Genomic DNA, 22,786 nt, shown 5'->3' with positions numbered 1-22,786 from the left:
GATACTGGTAATGGTATCGAAATGCTCATCGTGATAATAGACATGAATGTATTTTCCGTCCTTAAAGTCTTTCCCTCGAAACAACAGAGGCCTGCGCATTTCTTGAGGGTACACTTTCAAGGTGTATCGTGGAGCTAGGGCATCTTGCAATTTTTGCATCTCAGGAATGCCACAGGGTGTGTCTTTGGACAGTCCGGTTTGTTGTAACAGGAGTTCTGCTTCATTTCGTTGTTTGGCTCGGTCCGATCGTTGAATAGTTTTCCAGGTTCTTTTCCATTCTACCGTGTCGTTCTTGTTGGCATAGGTTCATCCCACCACGATGGCACGGGCTAAACACATCTGGTCTAGTGGGTTGTTAATTCGGACGAGACTTGTTTTGGTGTTGCGACGGTCGTCCACCAATAACATCTTTTTACGTCCAGTCCCTTGAGGAGGAGAGACGTGGGTCATGTCCAGTGTGGCTTTTCCATCGGTGATGTCAAACTGGTCATTAGATTGGTGTACGTGTTGAATCTTGTCCATGACTTTGGAAGCAGTCAATTCTGCAGGGGTGCTAAACTCGATCCAAACAGGGGATTTCAAACCGTCGTGTTGTATGGAAAGTCTCAAGCGATCGTCTTCTTTGGGTTGACATTGTCGCTTGAGTGCAGTGAGCAAAGAATCCCACACCCCAGTGATGAACACTTCTGCTTTCTCTAACGGTACTTCAGCCTTGAAATCTTTAAACTTCACTGTGTATTTTTAAGCCATGGTTCTAAATTTTCTAGAGGAGCGCTTTTCCGTCTCTCGAATGGAATAGTATTTTTCAGGGTTGACTAAGGGTGGCAAACTTGGTTTAGAGGGTTCGGATTCTGGTTCACTCAGGTCCTCTTCAAAATCACTGGCATGAATTTGTGCCAAGACTTCAGCCCTGGTACGAGGCGATAGATCACTTTTCTGCCTCTTACTTTCTCCTTCTTTCTTCTCGAATGAATAGGATCGTTTCATCTTTAGTGCAAAACGTCAAATGACTCAAGTTTAAACACCATGGACTAATTTATAGTCATGGCAGACCAGCGTATATAAAAGGGTGTGTGTCTTGTCCTTTCACTATTCATTTCACTCTCTAACCGAGCACAACGATGGAAGGGACTAGCCAAATCGAACGTTTCATCAGAGCTTTGCGAGGGGTCATTAGAAAATTCTCTTCAGACCAGCCGACGGACTACTCTCCTTCCTTTCGAGATAAAAGTCAAGATACTTGCTATATCTGTCAGAAGAAAGGGCATTGGTCTTCAGAGTGTCCAGACCGTCAAAAAAGAAAAAAGGGGCTAGAAAAGACAAAAGTAAAGATACCTGTTATTATTGTGAAGAAAAAGGACATTGGTCTCCAGATTGCCCAAAAAAGAAACAAGAGGAGTCAGAAGGAAAGAGGGATTCTTCAGAAGAAGAGAGGGACTCTTCAGAGGAAGAGAGGGATTCTCCAGAGGAAGAAAGAAGACAATTCTATTCACAAGAGGCAAAGAAAAAGAAACAGGAGAAGAAAAGAAGAAGGGAAGAAAGTGAGGAGGAAGAAGAGGAAAAGACAGTGAAGAAATTTAAAAAACAGAGAGAGTAAACAATGAGACAGAAGTCAATGAACTTTTTAAAGTGTTCTGTTGTGAATTGTGAATTGGATTGTAACAATGGATAAAAGAATAAATTAATTATATAAGGTAAGTGTCTTTGAGTTTTGATTTTAAAATAAGAACGTACACTCACGCACTCATACAAAGACACGTACTATAGGGGTAAAATGGTTTTTTTTTTTTTTGTTGAGTTATTGGCAAATGAAATTGTATCTCTTTTCGAGAAATGTGGGTGGCCCTGAAAAGGGCCTTTTTTTATTTTTTGGTGTAGGGGTGAGTTTAAGCAATCAACTTTAACTGTCTTAAGCCTTTGCCACGGCCAAGGCCTACTTCTGGACTGCGTAATGTTGATGATGATGATGATTGGGTTGAAATCACTAAGGGTGGTACGGTAGGCTTAGTCACAGGGTTAACGTGTTTAGTTCGGGAAGGTCGTATTCTCTTCGGTCGTAATAAAGAAGTCTGATACATTTGTTTCAGACTTCTTAACTCCGCTAAAATGTCCAACAGTACCGTGACCGTTTGATTTTCACCCTCTTGCTTCTTTGCTGCTACTTCTTCTTCTTGTTGTTTTTTTCCTTACCTCTTCTTCTTGCTGCTGTTGCTGTAGGAGAAAAGCTTGTTCCGCTTCCTTTTGTCGTTGTATAAATTTCTCCAATTCTTCTTTCTGTCTCTGTCTAAAATTCTCCACTTGCGGTAATGAAGAAGGTAACGAAGGTTCCGGAACAAATTCTTGTGAGGTAAGAAAGTCCACAAAATCCCAATTTACCTCTTCTGAAAGTAAGTCCGGGTTCCCTTGGGCGGTCTCCACTGCTGGTGCACCCCAATGGATCGTTTTCTGAGTTTCCGTCATGTTGAATCACTGTCGCATAGATTGACTGCACACAGGCGCTAGCGAATCTATATAGACCAACTGACGTCACAGACTGCTCTCATCGGATTGGATGCGGGCTGACTGAATTCTGTAACGCGTGTTCGGATTGGTGAATGAACTCAATCCGTTTCTATCCTTCCTCTACCTATAAATAAGCGCAGTTCACTGCATTGATTCACCTGTTCTCGTCGCCTCAAGATGTGGACCACAGTTGAATCATCCACCCTTGTGTCTTCAATGATGTTTAGGACGGACATGCTCATGTATGTCCGGTCCAAGTAGACTGTTGTTGATAGGACAGATACTAGTCTATGGATGAGAAGAGTTTACATAGAAAGACAAGGATGTCTCAAGAGGGTACTTGTGTATGGACCTGCAGTTAGAAGGAGTTTAAGAAGAAGAAGAAGATGTGACAGATGGCATCTATGTTAATATTAATATTAACATAAACCCAAAGGCCCTTTTCAGGGCCACCCACATTTCTCGAAAAGAGAATAACTTTCGATTGCCTACCCTTTTTTTTAAATTTTTTATTTTTTATTTTTAAAAAAAAAAAAAAAAATCCCATGTTCAATTTCCCTTGTCGCTAAACAGTCCCACGATTTTTCTCCATGTTAATTTGCCTTGTCGCTAAACAGTCCCACAATTTTTTCTCCATGTTAATTTCCCTTGTCGCCAGATTGTCCCACGATTTTTCTCCATGTTAATTTTCCATTGTCGCCAGATTGTCCCGTGGGGGGGGGGGGGGTCTGGAATGCTAATTCCCATTGTCGGTAGGGTATCCCACTTCACTACTGGTAATACATCCGTAACATATTTTCTTTAAAGTTCTCCTATCGACTAAACAAGAAATTCACTTCGAAACACACTGGAAAAGATCGCACAACACTGTATAAGTTAAGTTTCACGGAAACGATTTTATCAACATAGAGTTGATAATATTCTTGATTTTTAAGCGCGCGTGACTTCTTTTCCTATTGCAAAATATCACGAGTATTGTTTTGAGACATCAAATGATCTTACACTGGAATATTCAATTAAATACTCAGTATATACACTATCAGGAATAAACAACAGGATGCCGATTATGATATTCGTCCTATAAGGGAATACACAAATGTAGCAAAGTACAATCGTCATGCCATTACAGCACGCACGCATTCTACTTTCCGTAAAGCGTGTACTACTTCAGTAAATAAGTGAAAATGTCGCAAAGGCATATATAAAGAAACAGATAACAATAGAATATATACAACGCATAAACTATAGGGACAAATTTGGTTATAGAAACTGCTGACCTTTGCAATGTCCAAAAGTCTATCTTATGATATATTATAATACAGCCTAAATTTGGTCCACATGAAGAATGTCTTCATAAAGGGGAATTTTAACATCTGTCCAAAATGTTTAAAATATGCGGTAGCAAAGTTCTATCACAGTCAATAGTAAGCCATAACCTTTGGTCTGATACACATCATGGATAAGAAAGCCGACATAAAGACTGGATTCATCACGAAGTCCTTGTAATCGGCAGAAATGCATGAAAAAGGTTTTAGAGGAGGAAAATTGCCATCTCTTTTTTATCTAAAAATGTTGTACCCCTATTTAAACCTACCTGTATCTGATGACAAATCGGGTGCACACTCTTTGATCCGAGAAGCCATCGGCGAACAATCAGCAGCCCGTGGATTAAGACATTACATTTTGTTCTTTTTCTATTCTACCTTGTGGTACACCTCTATCCAGAGGATAGCTTTCACAAAGTGTGGTAGCTAATTTTCCCTTCAATTCTAAATTATTTTTAAAAACATATGCGATTGTAGGTAGGCGGACCCTTACACCTAGGTTCAGTTAGTCTCTCAGCATACCGCATTTCTATTTGGTGTTATATGTTTTCTCTTCCTCGAAATGATAGTTACGATGTTCCCGCTTTATCAATGTTTCCATAATATTTAAGGTCTAAGTTAATGGACAGTTTGTATTTCACTGGCTTCTAAATCCACACAAAAATCTCGGAGAATCTCGTAGGATTCAAATATCCTGATGAGTCTATCATTTATCATTCGTTCCTTATTTCTTTTTTCAAATAGAGTTTGTTTTGCGATATGGGATGATGGCTTGAGGGGCCAGTATGGTCATTATCAGTATTAAGTACCAATATCAATGTTGTTTCTGATCCTAATGGCGGGAAGTGACCAGTGTCCCAAAGGTCATTACAAAAGGTTAATGTATTGTAGCATAAGTGCTCAAAATAAACGTACCATGGCTACGGTCGAAACAGACTACTAATGCTCTGGGAGCGAATGGATTATTGTAAACCTAAGGTTTTTGCAGATTTGAAATCATACAGAAACATTTTTGTTTCAACTGGTTTTTTATACAGTGGAAGTTTAAAGAACTGCAATCATGTATTAGAGTTTTGGAGTTTCGTTAATGTATTTTAAATAGTGACAAAGTCGTCACCAGTTTATCCTATAGCCCGGGTCCTTCTGACGTCGAGCACCAACTGAGGTCGAAGTACTGTATTGTATCGGAGTGGTAACAAACTGGCCTCTCATCTGCCAACTTACCAGGATCCTCTTCTTCAAAGTCCAGATAGTCTGACTCTATAATTTGCATCGTAATGTATGCATGGGGAGAGGAGACGCGTACATCGGACCTTTCCTGTCCCATTACACTCCCAATGCCACGAGCGCTGATGGGATGGATCGCAGGGGGAATGAAGGTTCAAAAGGATAATCGTGATAGTGACGTCATGCTATTAGTAGATTCTGTATCGCAAAGTAACGACTTACCTCTGAAAAGGTTACCACTGTAACTTCGATAAATTTTCAGTTGATAATGAAACTTCGAAACATAATTTAATGAAACATGGAAACCATATGATGAAAAGAATATTGCTTCTATCAATTAGCGAAACACGTGACTTCATTGAGAAAGCTACTTGGCACCACAAATGGGATAGCACAAATGTTATTGCTGATAATACATCTAAATAATGGATGTCCATTTAAATTATCATAAATGGATAGCTGATGGTCAATATGTTTATCTTGACCATTTGTCAATATGAACAAACTCAATGATACAGAGGTGCAAAACATTCTACTTTACATTTCTACAGATAATGTTTATAAAGAGTGCATATTTTTAGTGTTTTCACCCATGCGACAGAGAAATCTAGCTTTTCTGGTAACCTTACTTTCCTTATCTCAGTCCGGTCGTCTCAGTCATGGTGTCAACGCGCTAGGAACTACTGTTTAAACGAATTAACCCTTGTTGTCTTCTGCTATGCCTGGCGAGGTAGTTTTAAAGTCAAACAACAGCAACAGCAGGTATATAACTCGAAATTTATGCACACCAAAACAATATTGAATTGTACGAGAAATGATTTAATACATGCATTGTAAGAAATATAGGATACATGAGTATATGCATTCCTCTCTCTCTCTCTCTCTCTCCCTTTCGCTCAAACACGCCAATATTAATTATTACCAATATTTTACAACATCAATTAATAAATGAAATAACATCAATACTTAATTTTAATATTTTAAAAATATTTGGCTCTCTCTGTGGGGGCTACTCATTGGTTAGAATTTGAAAGTAAAAGACTGATTCCCAATAAGTGCTAGGCTAATCCCAGCATTATAGTGCATTCTGTGCTAATACCAGCTCAAACAAAATTGGTGCTATGCTGATCCCAGCTCAAGTAAAATCTGTGCAAGGATGATCCCAGCATTCAAGTGTATTCTGGGCTGATCCCAGCCTAAGTAGACTATGTACCAGGGGGATCCCAGCATGCTAATGTATTCTGGGCTGATCCCATCTTAACTAAATCTATGTTAGGCTGATCCCCGCATAAGAGTGTATTATGGGTTGATCCCAGATTCGTGGAATAGCGGTAGGTTGATACCAGCATAAAGAAAATATTCTTTTATTTATCCTATTTATATTTGTGAATGAAATGTATTTAACGGGCATAACCTTTACGTTTTTAGTATACCTTATTAGTATCCAACTGGGGGGATGCCAAATTGAATTTGATATTAAAACATATAAAATGAGAGCCCCCACCCCCACCCCGTTGTCCAATCAGTGCTAGGCTGATTCCAGCAATACAGTGTATTCTTGGCTGAGGCCGATGCACCTCAAAAAAAATTGGTCCAAGGCTGATCCCAGATCATTGCAATATACTGATTCCAATCGGTGCTAGGCTGATCTCAGCATTACAGTTTATTATGGGCTGAGGGCTGATGCAAGCTCAGGTAGAATTGGCACTAGGCTGGTCTCAGCATTACAGTTTATTATGGGCTGAGGGCTGATGCAAGCTCAAATAGAATTGGTACTAGGCTGGTCCAAGCTCAATGAAAAGACTGATTCCCAATCGGTACTAGGTTGATCACATCATTACAGTGTATTATTGGCTGATTGCAGCTAAAGTAAATGTTGTGCTAGGCTAATCGCAGCATTCGAGCATGTTCTGGGCCGATCCCATCTTCAAGTAAATCTATCCTGGGCTGATCCCAGTAATACAGTGTATTCTGGGTTGATCCCAGCTCAAGGATAGTTGGTGTTAAGTGGAATCTGGGCTGATCCCCAGCTTTTGAGGACTTGCTAGGCTGATCCCAACTAATGTAAAATCTCTGCTAGGCTGATCCCAGCATTCGAGTGTATTGTAGGCTGGTCCCAGCCGAAGTAGAATATGTGCTAGGCTGATCCCAGCATGCTAATGCATTCTGGGCTAATCCCATCTTAACTAAATCTATACTAGGCTGATCCCCGCATAAGTATGTATTCTGGGTTGATCCTAGATTCGTAGAATAGTACTAGGCTGATCCCAGCATGATGAAAATATTCTTATATTTTCCCTGTTTAAAAATGTAAAACAAACGTATTTAACGGGCATGACCTTTGCGTTATTAGTATAGCTTAGGAGTATCCGATTGGGGGAAAAAAAATATCCTATCCCATGGTATCCCCATGCGCACGAACAACATAAGGGCACAACCCACGATGTACTCATTAAGGGGTGGTAGCTGACGTGGTGGCGGGCCAGAACATATCCATAAGAACAGTTTGATGCGGAGACTCAAAATCCATTTTCTGTACCTTTGAAAAGCCAGAGAAGTGAAACTCTACATTCTTTGTCACATGTACATTTTAAAATCCAGAGAATTGATTGATCACATGGTACTCTATATGATCATGGAATGTTACATAAGATTATCTAATTTGATTGGGTCTTTGAAATCTGTTGTCAATGCCAACCATAAGGACACACACCACCACCCCCAATAAGCCCCGTGAAAACAGCAAGAGGCTATTAACAGTCTCTTGCATAATTCCCTGTCTGCCTCTCGATTTCAAGGTACATATCTATCCAAATGTTAGCCACCGACTAAGCCTTATAATTTGGCATTGCATCATCTTACCACACCACCAAATCCTCACTAAATGGTCATTAACAGACAAACCCCATTGGAACACTGGCATTGTGTTCTTTCAATAACTCAAGATCATCAAGTTCTGCATAAACTAAAATTGAATAAATTATCATTTAATGAACAACAAAACAATACTTAATTGTACGAGAAATGATTTAGGATATTCAGTGTAAAAAAAAAATATAGGATACATGAGTATATACATTTCTCTCTCTCTCTGTCTCTGTCTCTTCCTTTCGCTCAAACATGCCACTATTAATTATTACCAATATTCTACAATATCAAATTCATAAATAAAATAACATCAATACTTAATTTCCATATTTAAAAAAAAAATTGGCTCTGTGTGGGGGCTACTCATGGGTTATAATCTGAAAGTAAAAGACTTATTCCTAATCAGTGCTAAGCTGATCTCAGCATTAAAGTGTATTCTGGGCTGATCCCAGCATAAGTGTGTATTCTGGGTTGATCCCATATTCATGGAATAGAGGTAGGCTGATCCCAGCATGAAGAAAACATTCTTATATTTTTCCTATTTAAAACTGAAAGAAATGTATTTAACAGGCATGTCCATTACCTTATTAGTATAGCTCGTGAGTCTCCGACTGGGAGAAAAATGCCAAATTTATGCCAGTTTGTAATGTGAAAATCCACTTGGAAGTACAGGTGTCCAAAGCACGATACTAAATGTATGTACACCACTGTTCCTGAGCAGAAAGGGGTCAGTAAGAGTGAGCTCTGATGTAGCGCGTATAACATGATTGGACGGTACTCCTAACCAACTGCAGATGCAGTTGTGGCTGCTCCAATACGTAACGAATAACGAGAAAAGTGTTTGCTCATCATAGCCCATGCGTGCCAACAGGAGCTTCAAGTACGACAGAAAAATGTTCCCTACTAAACGGACAGCCCATGAAATAAAGAAGCATTTTCCCCCATGACCTCCAGCCAAAGTACCTTGCCGCCGCTGACTCAACTACTACTCCATACAGGACGCGGGGCACAACCACGAATTCCGAAAGAATGAAATCTTGATACTAGCACAAAATGGGTCCATTTGTTTAAAATGGCAATGTCAGTAAATGTCAGTAAAACATAGATCTGTCTGTTGAAAATGTCACATCCTGAAAGACAGTATGTGACGAAATAAATCAAATCATCGTCTGAAAGTACGGGCAAAGAGTAAACAGGCGTAACAATGCCTGACATAGCCAAAAATTCACCAAACATTGGAAGCTATTTCTGTACACTGACCTAGTAATATTGGCCACTAATAAATAAAACAAGTCCTTCACACACTGTGTCAAAATAGCATCAACTCTGTAGCGGGGGGGGGGGGGGGGGGGGCGGAGGAGGCACACGACTGGAGTTCGAACTGCTTTGGGCACCAAGTACCGGCATTTCTCGATCTCAAATCGATGGATCGAGAGAGAGAGAGAGAGAGAGAGAGAGCATCAGCTATAAGATTATCCCTGCCATGTAAATGGCGAGCCTGATTAACGAATAACGAATTGTCCATTGGCAGCACACCATTTTCATTATAACAGGTATTTTGGATCGGTCTTTGTTAATGATTTCAACGGTTGCAGAATTTTCACAGTTCACCCGAATTCATTTATTGGGCCACTGATGTCCCCATTAACACCACCAGTCCTGCACACGTTGTGTCAAATGGCACACAGTATCAAGAAATGTTTGAGAGTGGAAGAACGATGTCTTGTAAGATGGTCATGCCTTCAATGAACCCATTCGAAGTGCTCTCCAATAAACATACATGAAGAGCAATGCCATATGATGTGGACGGCCGTACCCGTCCGTGCACGCACTAGACTGCCGAGCTGCACACACACTATTCAAAACATGTTTGTATTTTCCTGTCACAGAACGCAGGTGGAGGAATGACGTGTTGTACGATGATCATGTCTTGCATGAACCCATATGAAGTGAAGTGCTCTCCAATGAACCCATATGAAGTGTAATGCTCTCCAATGAACCAATATGAAGTGAAGTGCTCTCCAATGAACCCATATGAAGTGAAGTGCTCTCTAATGAACCCATATGAAGTGAACTGCTCTCCAATGAACCCATATGAAGTAAAGTGCTCTCCAATGAACCCATATGAAGTGTAATACTCTCCAATGAACCAATATGAAGTGAAGTGCTCTCCAATGAACCCATATGAAGTGAAGTGCTCTCCAATGAACCCATATGAAGTAAAGTGCTCTCCAATGAACCCATATGAAGTGAAGTGCTCTCCAATGAACCCATATGAAGTGAAGTGCTCTCCAATGAACCCATATGAAGTGAAGTGCTCTCCAATGAACCCATATGAAGTGAAGTGCTCTACAATGAACCCATATGAAGTAAAGTGCTCTCTAATGAACCCATTATATTTAGCAGCTTAAGGTCTCTCCAACTTCGAGAACACACCATTTCAAACATTTTGAGAGAAAGAGACAAGCACACGCACAAAATGCCGAACTATCTACAATTATGCTAGAAACTGTAGTTCGTTCCATACAGCATGGTTAATTTTATCCTTTCTGTCGGCCTAACTCTGTAAATTTTCAGGCCTGCGCCATCAAATGTAGAATAAAGTACCTAACTAGTTTTAAATACTTCGTGTGAAACGAATTAAGTACTGTTAATCTACGTTTAATGACACTAAGCTAATTAGCTACATACAAGATAAAATTCAAGATGCTGTGTACGGAATGAACCATAACAGGAAAGACTATTCCAGGCAAACAAATCATAAACATCACTTACCGCAACATTGAAAACTCCAAATCCACACAAGAGCTACCGCAAAGACTGCAACAACTATAAATGTGTTATATCAAACCTGCCTTCTTCAAACATTTGTCAAACACCCCCACACAGCACCAGTCAAATCGAGGATTGTAAGCAAGAGAAAATTTATGTACTTACCAATCAGAGTGGTCCATTCATTGGTCCACACGATATTCCACAAGAAGATTTCCATGTTGCGTTTCATTGCATTAGTAATAGCATTACTTTGTATATTTCCAAGTAAGAAAAGATTAATTTCCAAGAACATTATGTATCACATCGATGTATACAATATAACCTTTACCAAATTAGAACTGTACGGTAGTCGTTCCCAGTATTGTAATGTATGCCTACAATATAATTTTTACCAAAGTAGAACTGTACGGTAGTCGTTCCCAGTATTGTAATGTATCATATCGATGCCTACAATATAACGTTTACCAAATTAGAGCTGTACGTTAGTCATTCCCAGTATTGTAATGTATCATATCGACACCTACAATATAACTTTTACCAAATTAGAACTCATAAAAGTTCAAATTTTCAGGATAAAAATATCAATTAGCCTACTTGTTGCTATTTTCATATGATATCCTTCGATAAAATGTGCTAGTGCAGTAATAATATCAAATGGTTTTATATTTCTTTTTTCTATTACTCAAAATATGTTTTCTTAGGGTCGACAGGTCGCCCGATAGCTCTCGTTCGTATAAATAGCAGTACTGTATTTTGATCAACAATAGCTCGATGCACAATACTTCCAACACCAAACAAAAATAAAATTTTTCTTGAGTTTTTTTCTCTCTTTTTGAAGAAATTCCTGTATAGCTAGGTTCATGTATAGCTAGATTCCTGTATAGCTAGATTCATGTATAGATTCATGTATAGCTAGATTCCTGTATAGCTAGATTCATGTATAGATTCCTGTATAGCTAGATTCCTGTATAGCTAGATTCCTGTATAGCTAGATAACTATTTTGATTTTCAAAACATGTACTCAACCTGTTTACCTCTATGTAGGATGAAAGCAATAGCAGTGCATGATGAACAATTCTGATTCATGACTCTGTTAACTAACTTGCAAAACTGTAAGGTAATATTATTGTAATTGAGAAACGAATTTTGGCGAGACAAATGCAGAAAAAATTCCTCGTGGGGACAAAAAAAAAGTATAACCTCCTTCACTGTTATTTCGTTATCTCGGTACCGCGCCGGTGGTCTAGTGGTTTGAGCGTCCGCTTCGGATGTGGGAGGTCGTGGGTTCGATCCCCGGCCGAGTCATACCAAAGACTTACAAAAATGACGCTCAGCATTAAGAGGTTAGTGTTAGGACTGGTCGGCCCGGTGTCAGGATAATGTGACTGGGTGGGACATCATGCTACATGTCTGCGGCATGATGCTCCAGTGCTAGACATCATTATAAACAGCCACATAGCAGACATCGTAGCGATATGACTGAAAAATTGTTAAAGCTACGTTAAAAATCCAAATCACATCACATCACACATCGTTATCTCGGTGCAAAACCTAGCTTAGATTCATATAATCTCATTGTGGTGTATTAGTCAATGTCCATACTAGAATTTGTAACTACCTCAAGGTGGGGGGCCCCGAGTAGCCAAGTGGTCTAAAGCGCTCTCCGTTACGGATGACTGCCATCTCACCTCTGTCTGCGTGAGTTCGAGTCTCGGATTCGGCAAATGTGGGTATGTGAGAAAGCTTGCCGGTAGCTTCTCGTGAGTTGGTGGTTCTTTCCGGGGTTTTCCCGGGTTCTTCCTCCACCATTAATTCTGGACACCATGTATAGCCTATCGTGTGCAACAACAACCTCAAGGTGGTGTTTATGGTCAACTTCCATACTGGATATTTGTAACTACTTCAGGGTGGTGTTTGGAGCCAACGTTCATCCTGGTTATTTGTAACTAGCTCAAGGTGATGTTTGTGGTCAACGTCCATACTAGTTATCAGTAACTAACCCAATGTGATATTTGTAGCCAACCTACATACTTGGTTTTTGTAACTAGCTCAACTTGGTGTTTATGGTCGATACTGGTTATTTGAAACTAGCTCAAGGTGGTGGATATAGTCAAAATCCATACTGGTTATTTCTAACTATCTCAACGTTGGTGTTTGTAGTCAACATCCATACTGATTATTCGTAACTAGCTCAATGTAGTGTTTATGGTCGATGTAAATACTGATTATGTGTAACCTGCTCAACGTGGTGTTTCTATTTAAATTATATACTGGTTATTTGTCACTAGATGAAGGTGTTGTTTGTAGTCAATGTCTATACTGGATATTTGTAACTAACTCACGGAGGTTTTTATGGTCGACGTTCATACTGGTAATTCGTAAGTAAATTAAGGTGATGTTCAAGGTCGACGGCCATACTGGATATTTCTGGCTAACCCAAGGTGGTGTGATCATGGTCGATGTCTACGCTGGTTATTCGTTAGTCAACGTCCAAACATGTTATTCGTAAGTAGCTCAATGTAGGGTCTTGTAGTCAACGTACGTACTGTTTGTTTGTAACTACCTCAATGTGGTGTTTGTAGTTAACGTCGTTATTGGTTATAAGTTATTAGTTCAAGTTGGTGTTTATAGTCGATTTTCCATACTGACTATTCGAGACTAGCTCAAGGTGGTGTTTATGTTTGATCCCCACACTTGTTATTTGTAACTAGCTCAAGGTGGCGTTTATGGTCGATGTCCATACTGGTTATTCACAAAAGTGGTGTATTGTAGTCAAATTCGATACTGGCTTTTCGTAACGATTGCAAGGTGTTGTTGATGTCCATACTGGTTATTTGTGTATAGATGTGGTGTTTATGGTCGATGTCCGTGTTGGTTAATTGTAACCAGCTCAAAGTGGTGTTCATGGTTGATGTCCAATGTGTTGTTTGTAGTCAACGTCCATACTGGTTTTTCGTAACTAGCTCCATGTGGTGTTTTCGTCAATATCCATATTGGATTTGTAACTAGCTCAATGTGGTGTCTGTAGGCAACGTCCTTACTGGTTATTCAAAACTAGATCAAGGTGGTATTTGTAGTCAACGTCCAAACATGTTATTCATAACTAGTTCAAGGTAGGGTCCATACTGGTTATTCGCAACTATCTCAAGGTGGTGTTTATGATAGATTTCCAAACTTGATTTTTTTAACAAGCTCAAGGTGGTGCTTGTAGTCAATGTCAATACTGGTTATTTGAAATAGCTCAAGGTGGTGTTTATGGTAGATGTCCATACTGGTTATTCGTAAATAGCTCAAGGTGGTGTTTGTAGTCAAACTCTTTACTGATTTTCAGTAACTCGCTCAATGTGGTGCTTATGATCGATGTCCATACTGGTTAATCATAACTAGCTCCAGGTTTTCTTTATGGTCGATGTCCAAACTGTTTATTTCTAATTAGGTCATGTAATATTTGGAGTCAACGAACATACTGGTTATTTGTAACTAGCTCAAACGTGGTGTTTTGTCGTCAAAGTACATACAGGTTATTTGTAACTAGCTCAAGCTGGTGTTTATATTAGATTTCCATACTGGTTATCTGTCCCTATCTCAAGGTGGTGTTTGTAGTCAACTTCCATCCTGGTTTTTTGCTACTAGCGTTTTCAGTCAATATCCATACTGGTTATTTGAAATATGCTCAAGGTGCTCTTTATGGTCGGTGTCCATACTGTTTGTTTAAAAATAGCCCAACATGGTGTTTGTAGTCAATGTCTATATACTGACTTTCGGAACAAGCTCAAGGTAGTGTTTAGGGTCGATGTCTAAACCGGCTATTTGTGACTAGTTCATGTAGTGTTTGTAGTCAACAACCATATTGGTTTTTTGTATAAAGCTCAAACATGGTGTTTATGGTCAAAGTCCATACTGGTTATTCGTAACTACCTCAAGGTGGTGTTTATGGTGGATATCCATAATGGTTTTTTGTAACTAGCTCAATGTAATGTTTGTAATCAATGTCAATACTGGTTATTTGAAATTAGCTCAAGGTGGTGTTTATGGTAGATGTCCACAGTGGTTATTCGTAAATAGCTCAAGGTCGTGTTTGTAGTCAAACTCCTTACTGATTTTCAGTAACTAGCTCAATGTGGTGCTTATGATCGATGTCCATACTGGTTAATCATAACTAGCTCCAGGTTTTCTTTATGGTCGATGTCCAATTTTTTTAATAATAAGCTCATGTAATATTTGTAGTCAATAACATACTGGTTATTTGTAACTAGCTCAATCTTGGTGTTTGTGGTCAGAGTACATACTGGTTATTTGTAACTAGCTCAGTCTTGGTGTTTGTGGTCAAAGTACATACTGGTTATTTGTAACTAGCTCAATCTTGGTGTTTGTGGTCAAAGTACATACTGGTTATTTGTAACTAGCTCAATCTTGGTGTTTGTGGTCAAAGTACATACTGGTTATTTGTAACTAGCTCAATTTCCTCTCTCCTTTTCCTTCTCTTTTTTTTTCTTCTTTCCTCCTCTTTCATCCTTCCATCTTCGACGATGGCCTCCGCGACCAGTTCATTTAGTATGCGCCTGGCATACTCCAGGTGCATCTGGAGTTCTAGAAGTTTAGCTAGTCTGGTGTTCATTATGGTGTTGATCGATCAACAAGGGTAGCTAGACTGCCGAGCGATTTTCAATTTATACTAAAAGCGCGGACGTGAAGGAAAACATCCCCTAAAACAAAATTTATATTACCTAGGTCATGACCAAACAACGCGCGGACTTAAAAGAAACACTCACTCACTTTTTTATACTACCCATCACTATTCTAAAACATTTCATTAAACTAATAATATACTATCCACATACGCAAACCAGTCAAATCAAACCCAAAATCTACTATCTACGCACGTCAAACAGCAAAAAAACATGATCATAATCTACTATCCACACTAATCTACTTTAGCGCTTACAAACACAAACACATACACTCACACTAGAAAAAAAAGAGTTAGTGTTTATTTTCACACTACTCTACATACACACATTGGCAAATCGATTGTTATTTCTTTTCTAGAGATTGGGGTAGCCCTGAAAAGGGCTGTTTTTTTTTTTTTTTTTTTTTTTTTGCTTGCGTGAAGTTGAAGCTAGGGCGATCTTACGATAGGTCTGCTTCTTCGGAAAGAGAAGAAGAACTCTTTGGTATCGATACGACGATCGACAAAGCCTCTGTCAGGTTCAGCTTGCTGCTGCTGCTGCTGTTGATGTTGTTGTTGTTGCTGTTGTCTCTGAAGTCTGTTTTTCTCTGTCCATTCTTCTTTCTCCCTGTTAATTTCTTCTCTGAAGAGCTCTTCTATTAGGTCTTCAGTGACTTTTAACATTCTCACATTCTCTTATCTCTTCAGCCTTCGGTACCAGACTGTGTCTGACCCTATGCAAATTCACGTAGGCTTCGTTTAGCTTAGCTAGTTTGGAGCACATCTTCGTAGGAGGATGAGTCGACAATGAATGGTTAGACTGTTGTTTGTTGTTGAATTGAATTATAGAGGTGTTCGCCTGCAATAGGCATGTACCTCTGTTTTGTTTGCACACGGTGCAATTTTTGATTACTCCTGAGGGAAGGAATGGTGCCGCACCCCTCAGGCATTTATGTACTCAGAGAGTACTTTTTGATTGGGCCGTTAGTTCGTAGACGGTAGTTGCGTGCCCAACCGAACTAAATGTAAGGCCTAAGATATGAGTAGGAGTAGTACAAACACACCTCATCTATTCAGTTAGCTATTAAGTGCCCCAGGTGTCAACCCAAGCAGTATGTAACGTCAGCTGCCATTGGCCAGCTTTTGACGTCACATTAGGACACCTGGGCTTGTGGCAAGTGGAAATCGTTCCACATCTTGCCACTTTTGTACGAAATCCGAGCGTGGTAAAGGAGGAAAGGTGCTCAGCAAGCCAGGCCTGGATGTTGTGTACTTCCCGAAACGCCAGCCCGTACTTATTTCAAATCGAGTCCAGTTATACTAATGGACTATTGTAATACCAATGGTGTGTGAGCCACCTCTGTAATTAATCAAATTTTAAGAGTTGTTAATTTTGAATAACTTTTGATCGAACAAGTTTGAATTTTTGTGTACGTAGTGTACATACTTGTAAAAAATAGAATAAAAAATACCAATCGGTAAGTCAATGTGACTTATTGTATCAGTTTTTTCACGCATAGATAAAAAAAATTTAGTCTTGAGTTTTGACGGCGGTACCAATGTAATCAATTTGTTTGTTAAAAAGAGTTAACCAAAAAGGGACCCTAGTCAAAATGGGTCTCTATGTATTAATTATAGGCAATCTTTGGAGCCCTTAGAAGGGCTCTCTTTTTTACTCCCGGAATGTGCCACGCCGCTCTTCCCATCGTACGATTTGTTCAGCTGTTCTCTTTTCATGTTTGATGATATCCGGAAACAGGTAATCGTGGTGGGTGGCGATGTATGCAGCGGTTTCAGTCAGTTGGCCGGGTGGGTATCCAGTAAAGGCCTGTTTGTAGTGTTGAGGGAGTACTCTGATTCCGAAGCCCCATTGGGATGGTCTGGGTTGAAAAGAATCCAGGGATCGAAACGCTACGTATTGGACTGCTCTGACAAACTGTCCGGCAATTTTAGTACTATGCAGCGGTAGATCAAGTCCCATTTGCGTATACTTTTCAACTAGGGGGTCGATTTCGTCTTCCTCTGTTTCTGCTACCTCCGCTGCCCATTCTTCGATCGGTGAGCTTTGTTCATCTTCGGTCGATGTTGATACCTCTAAGTCGGCTGCAATGTCGTCGGCCGTTCTTCAGGTAGTATTGCCTGGGGGGTCAGGGTTGCTGGGCCTAACAGATTGTTAAGCCTTTCCAACATATCCGACAAGGTTATAGTTGATCTTGCAGCTTGGTCAGAGTCTGGGATCTATTAATGTTGACCGTAGGTTGTACATTCAGGACTGTCGGCTGCTGGCTTATGTTGGTTGTGGTACTCGTTGTGGTAGGACTGCTAACATACTGGGTCTGCAATTGCTGCTCCCTCTGTTGTTGCTGCTGTTTCTTCCCTCCACGTCGAGACCTGGGCCTAATTCTTCTTTCTTCTATTTCTTTTTCTTCCCATATCAATAAGAGTGTTGTTCTCTTATGTTGAGCTCGTAAGCTCCAGCCGGAGGCTATCTTCAGACCTAGTCCGTGGATTGCGGTCAACGCCTGTTGTGGGATTAGTATCTCCGTCGCTAGCTCCATTGTTAGGTGTTACTCCTTCTGTGTTCGCTGCAGACTGTTGGTTAGACTGGAAACTACCCCGGTTTTTAAAGTCAAAGTGCGGACGTGAAGGAAAACATCCCTATACGGTTTTCGAGCAGGAACGTTCAATGAGTGTCATGAGAGGGATATTAAGAAGTCAAAGAGCATGAATCAAGATTCCTATAGCCAAACAAACCACAAAGGCATTTTTTTCAAAACACAACATTTTTTTTTATTCAAAATCACTTAACACTAACAAACAACTATAACATTTTAAACAATAATCCAACAATATAACATTAAATATTTTTTTTCAAATACCAAACATTTGCTTCAATAACACATGTTTTTGGACAGGGCTGACAACGTTGTGAATGAAATTGTGATTTCCACTGTTGGAAGTCATTAAGCGATTGATGGACACTACATTTCCTAGCTTGAGACAAAAGACCAGTATAATGGTCACAAAACCATCTATCTACTTGCACATCGTTTCTAGAAGAAGAACGAGGATCAAACTGATGCACTAAATGTTCAAAGGAATAGCCCTGACTGCGATGATGCAGAAAATACACGCAATATTGTCCACACACCAAGGAATCTGTGCCTTGTAATTTCACATTATTGAATCGGGTGGTCTGAGCATTTCGTCTCATAAAGTTAATGATATCGTTTTCCAGTCCATACGAATCGAAATATTCCACACATCCTTCTTGAGGAAAGTAGACGGCTACCCACTGGGTTCCTGGGAGATGACTGTCGTCCGTGTTGATCACATAAGCTTGATGGTCTTGAGGTTTGCGATGAGGGAGTTCATCTTTAGCACAGACGACGGGATTCCAAGAAGCAGTGTACGAACTGTGGTTCAAAAGGTAATAAAGTTCCCAGGTATCCATGTTTTGTGTGGTTTTTTCTTCTTCTTCTTCTTCACAGGTAATAATAAGTGATCAATTCGATCCTGACTTTTTGCTTGAAAATGTCTGACAAATAACCGTTTCTTCGCTTCGTCTCCACCCTCTAATTCAGGAGGGATTCGATACGATGGATCTCTTGAGTGGTTAATGGTGGACAAGAATGTTCACGCAAGTCTTTATACCACTGGTGCAACACGACTTCGTCCGAGATGAGACTCCAAGCTTCGTCCAAATACTCGTCCAATTTTTCTTCTTGACTCAGCATCAGGCATTTATCGTGTTGAATTTGACTGGGATGATCGTTTTGACATCCATAACAATTTTTCTTGATCAATTCCGTAATTGTTTCGACCAAGTGTTTGGCAAAACAGGAGACTAAATGAGCTTCTTGTTCTGGCCATCTCGACTTCATTATGACAACTTCTTCGTCTTTGTCTTGGGATTCCTCTTCCACGGTCTCCTCACGTTCCATCTTCAAAGTTTCCTCACTAGGTAAAGAGGGATAACAGTCTTCGATGGCTTCTAATAGTCTAGAATGACTTCTCTCAAACTGTTGATTTCTATCGTATTATCGAATTCTGCATACAGGATGACGTTCACTGTATTGCCCAGTGGTTCTGCAAACTGAAGTTCCACACGAATCTGGCCAGATTTTATAGGGTGGAAACGTCCCTAGTCGCTGCCCTGGTCTGGAGTGAAATTAAAAGCCCACAAAGCATAGCCTCCTGCGTAATCGTCGTACGTAATACCGTGACTGGTGTTGGTTCCTAACTGCCCGGTAGCTTCGTACAGGGACAAGTACGGTCTCAAGTTATTCTTCTTATCGTCACTAAAGTCAGGTTCGAAGGGTCGGGTACACAAGGTCTTGCCATCGCGACTGACTTCGATTTTCTTCACGCCAAAGTGTTTAAACTCAAAAGGATTTTGATTGAAGTCTCCGTTGAAGGCTTCATTGTTGACCATACCAAGGATTAAACGTTTGGGTAACTGTCCTTGAAACAGATGATCTTCGATTATGGATTGATGGTTACGGGGAATGGTGAACGTTTTCACTTCCACGCGTCGTATCGGATACTTGGCGGTCGTTCTGCTCAACGTGTTACTGATGTCATTTCCCACTTTAGGTAACACTTCCACGCGTCGTACGTAGAGTTTGGCCTCCTCGATTTTGCTTTTGGGATTGCCAGTCTTAGTAGCATCAGTATCAGCCAGCAAATGGAAAGCGGCACTGCTGCTATTCAGTCTGAAGCGAACATTTACACCGTTCAGCAGATATTTCTCTTGCAACCACATGTCCAAATGCAAACGATCCATCAGTTCTAAACTCTTCTTATTTAAGATTCTGCTTTGTCTTTCCTCAAAGCCGCTATTGCTTTCATTTATTTTGTCGAACTTGGTCGCTTCGTCAGGTTCCCATAGCACACAGGCATTGAGATGAGTATTCTTGGCATCTATTCCGCACGTCAAGAGATTTTCCAGGTAGGCGCGGTAAGGGTAAGTATCCGTGCTGCTGCTGACCAGTTTGTTATTCAAGTACAAGTCTACTGAGCTGAACAAGAAATGCATGAAATTGTTGACGGGAGCTATATTCTCAGCGTCTTCTACTCCATCATTATCCTTATCTAGAACTTTGACTTTCAAGTACAAGTAACTGCTGTTCAGATCGATGTAATCTTCGGACTGTCCCTTGATTTCAAACTCGATGGAGCGGAATCTGTCAAAGAGGAAACGGGGTGAAATTCCACCCATTGGGATTCTTGCATCGTCATCATGGTGGGGAGGGGGGCTTGGCAAACAGATCCAGTTCCGACTTGGAACAGGCGGATGACTCTCGGTGCATCATTTTTTTGTTGCTGTTTCTCAATAATCAAAAACGTCTAAGTCTCGAACGGTTTTTCTTTTCTTAATCTTTCTAGCTTTAGAAGTGTGAAGTCTGGTAAAAGGGTATTTTCTTCGTCGTCTCGTTCTGCCTTGTCCTTGCTGAATGCCTGACTCGGTAGCGTGCAGAGCATTTATAGGAGTTTATTGTCGACCCAAAAGGTCTTTATCCGTTTGCAGCAAGACATTTTTGCCTGACCTCAAGAAAGCTTCTTTGGGGTTTTGTTTGTCGATGATGACATTTTGAAGAAATTCTTTACCGTGTTTCAGTGCGGCATCTTTCAAGGCATGCAATCCGCGTGTCACCATCGGTTTCAACACCGGAGCCACCGAACGAAAGGCTGATTTCAACATATCTCCTAAACCGTGTCCTCGCTGTCGAGCAACCCCTCGGTACACTGGATACATGACCTACGAGTCGTGAGAGAACCGTTTTCGAAAATGGAGTTTCACCGTGACTTTTCCTTTGGTGAATGGAATATTTTGTCCCAAATCTCCTTTTATAGCAATGTTGACCGTGTCTAAATAAGACTTGCTGACAGGCAAATAATGAGGATGTACAAATTCACGGTGGACGTGATAAGTGTTTCCACCTTCCTGGTTATTGTTCGTGGTACTATCCACTTTGAAAGGAATGACACGCAGTAACGGTACGGAGGTGTGTCCCACCACGTTGTACTCCACCACATCGGAGTACAAGAAGATCAAATTGAGTCCCTGGTTCAGTTCTACCGGGAAACGAAAATACCTCGCAAAATACCCGCTGTTGTCAATGTCTGCGATGCGAATCCTTTTGGTATCCTTATCCGTGACCACATTGAGGTCTTCACCCAAAATGTCATACAATTCAGGGCAAAATTTAATACGATTACTATTTTCCTCACTTTCAAATTTGATTAGTAGACGATGAGATACTTTGTGGTACTCAATGGTGACACGTTTGTTTAGTCCGGTCAGAACGTTGTCAAATGCTGCATGGAATTTGTCAGCGATTGCCTCCACCAGATGTTGACCAGTAAAATAATGGTCTGAGTTAATTTTAAAATGATAAACGTAAAATGGAGGAGAAGTGTCACTGCCACTGCGGGGTACTGTGTCCTTCGGAAGTGATTATGTTGATTACTGGTCATCATGGTTTGCTGCACCGTTTGGTTCAGAATTTCGACGTCAAAAGTGTTTTGAGTTTCAGTGATGTTTTTGATTTGTGTTGGGTAAATCATTTCTATCAAAGCCACTTCCCAATGGGCTTCGTGATCTAATGGGATGCCCTGAGGTAATTTAGCCGTGTAACAGCACAACGTGTTGTTGGGAAAGACCTCCATGGAACTGTCACTGGGTAAGGTTAAGTAAAATTGGTTTTGGTACTCATAATTCCAGAGTTCTGTGGCTGTCTGAGGGGTTACTAGACGTCAGAAGCGTGTCTCCGCCCAAAATGGGGTTGTTGTTGTTGTTGGAGTGGTGTCTGACACTGGCACTGGACACAAGGTTCCCGTTGTTCCCGTTCGAGGAGAATTTCAGGGAGGGATTAGGAAGCAGGTAACCGATGCAGCTGCTTAATAAAATGGTCCACAATTGTTTGTCTCCTTGTTGAAAACTCAAATTGGCGATGGCTGCCATGATGACACAATACACGAAGAAGAGTTGGCAGAAAAAGACGATTTGCGTTTTAGGCACACGTTCTCCACACCACACCCACAAGGGTTGTTTCTTTAAATCTTGTTTCTGTAAATCTTGCAGAGAAAAACTGCATGAAGGAATGGTCGACGTAGCTTCGTCTGTGTGAAAGGGCATGATGGTCACTTCTTTTTATAGTCGATGACTTGCGAAGCGTCGATCCAAGAAACAAAACTTGGTGGATATCCTTTCCAACGTACTTTGACTTCTTTGACACGTCATTTGCCCACTTTACGGGTTCTGCGTTTGAGAATGATTTCGATGTCGTACACGTCATCTTCTTTTTTGGTGACACGTTGTAACTCGGGCAAATAAAACGTTCCTTTGAGCACTTCTCCGTTCATGTCTTCCAATTTATAGACGGCAGGATGACGACCATGCACTCGTCCAGTGACA

The 22,786-nt window shown here is 40.5% G+C and overlaps 1 protein-coding gene and 1 long non-coding RNA gene across 6 annotated transcripts in view; one reads left to right on the top strand and one right to left on the bottom strand.

Annotated features, from left to right (window-relative positions):
• Nucleotides 1-10,954, bottom strand: part of LOC149792889 (uncharacterized) — a 47,878-nt gene extending 36,924 nt beyond the window's left edge. Inside the window, exon 1 of one of the 4 annotated variants that reach the window (XM_089966697.1) lies at nucleotides 10,860-10,954. Coding sequence is in view for 3 of the 4 variants with exons in the window: in XM_089966699.1 (XP_089822825.1) it covers nucleotides 8,506-8,687 (182 nt within the window). In the remaining variant the exon portion in view is untranslated. Of the gene's footprint in view, nucleotides 1-8,505; nucleotides 9,188-10,697; nucleotides 10,828-10,859 lie in introns of those variants that run through there. The other 3 variants (XM_089966696.1, XM_089966699.1, XM_089966694.1) reach the window with 3 other exon arrangements.
• Nucleotides 1-22,786, top strand: part of LOC149792888 (uncharacterized) — a 277,792-nt gene that overhangs the window by 211,948 nt on the left and 43,058 nt on the right. The gene's annotated exons all lie outside the window — the stretch shown is intronic.

The sequence above is a fragment of the Sinohyriopsis cumingii genome, chromosome 8, assembly GCF_028554795.1.
Source record: "Sinohyriopsis cumingii isolate HCF-2022 chromosome 8, ASM2855479v2, whole genome shotgun sequence".
NCBI lineage: Eukaryota > Metazoa > Mollusca > Bivalvia > Unionida > Unionidae > Sinohyriopsis > Sinohyriopsis cumingii.
The sequence above is the reverse complement of the archived record's forward strand: the minus strand, read 5'-3'. Positions and strand labels throughout refer to the sequence as shown.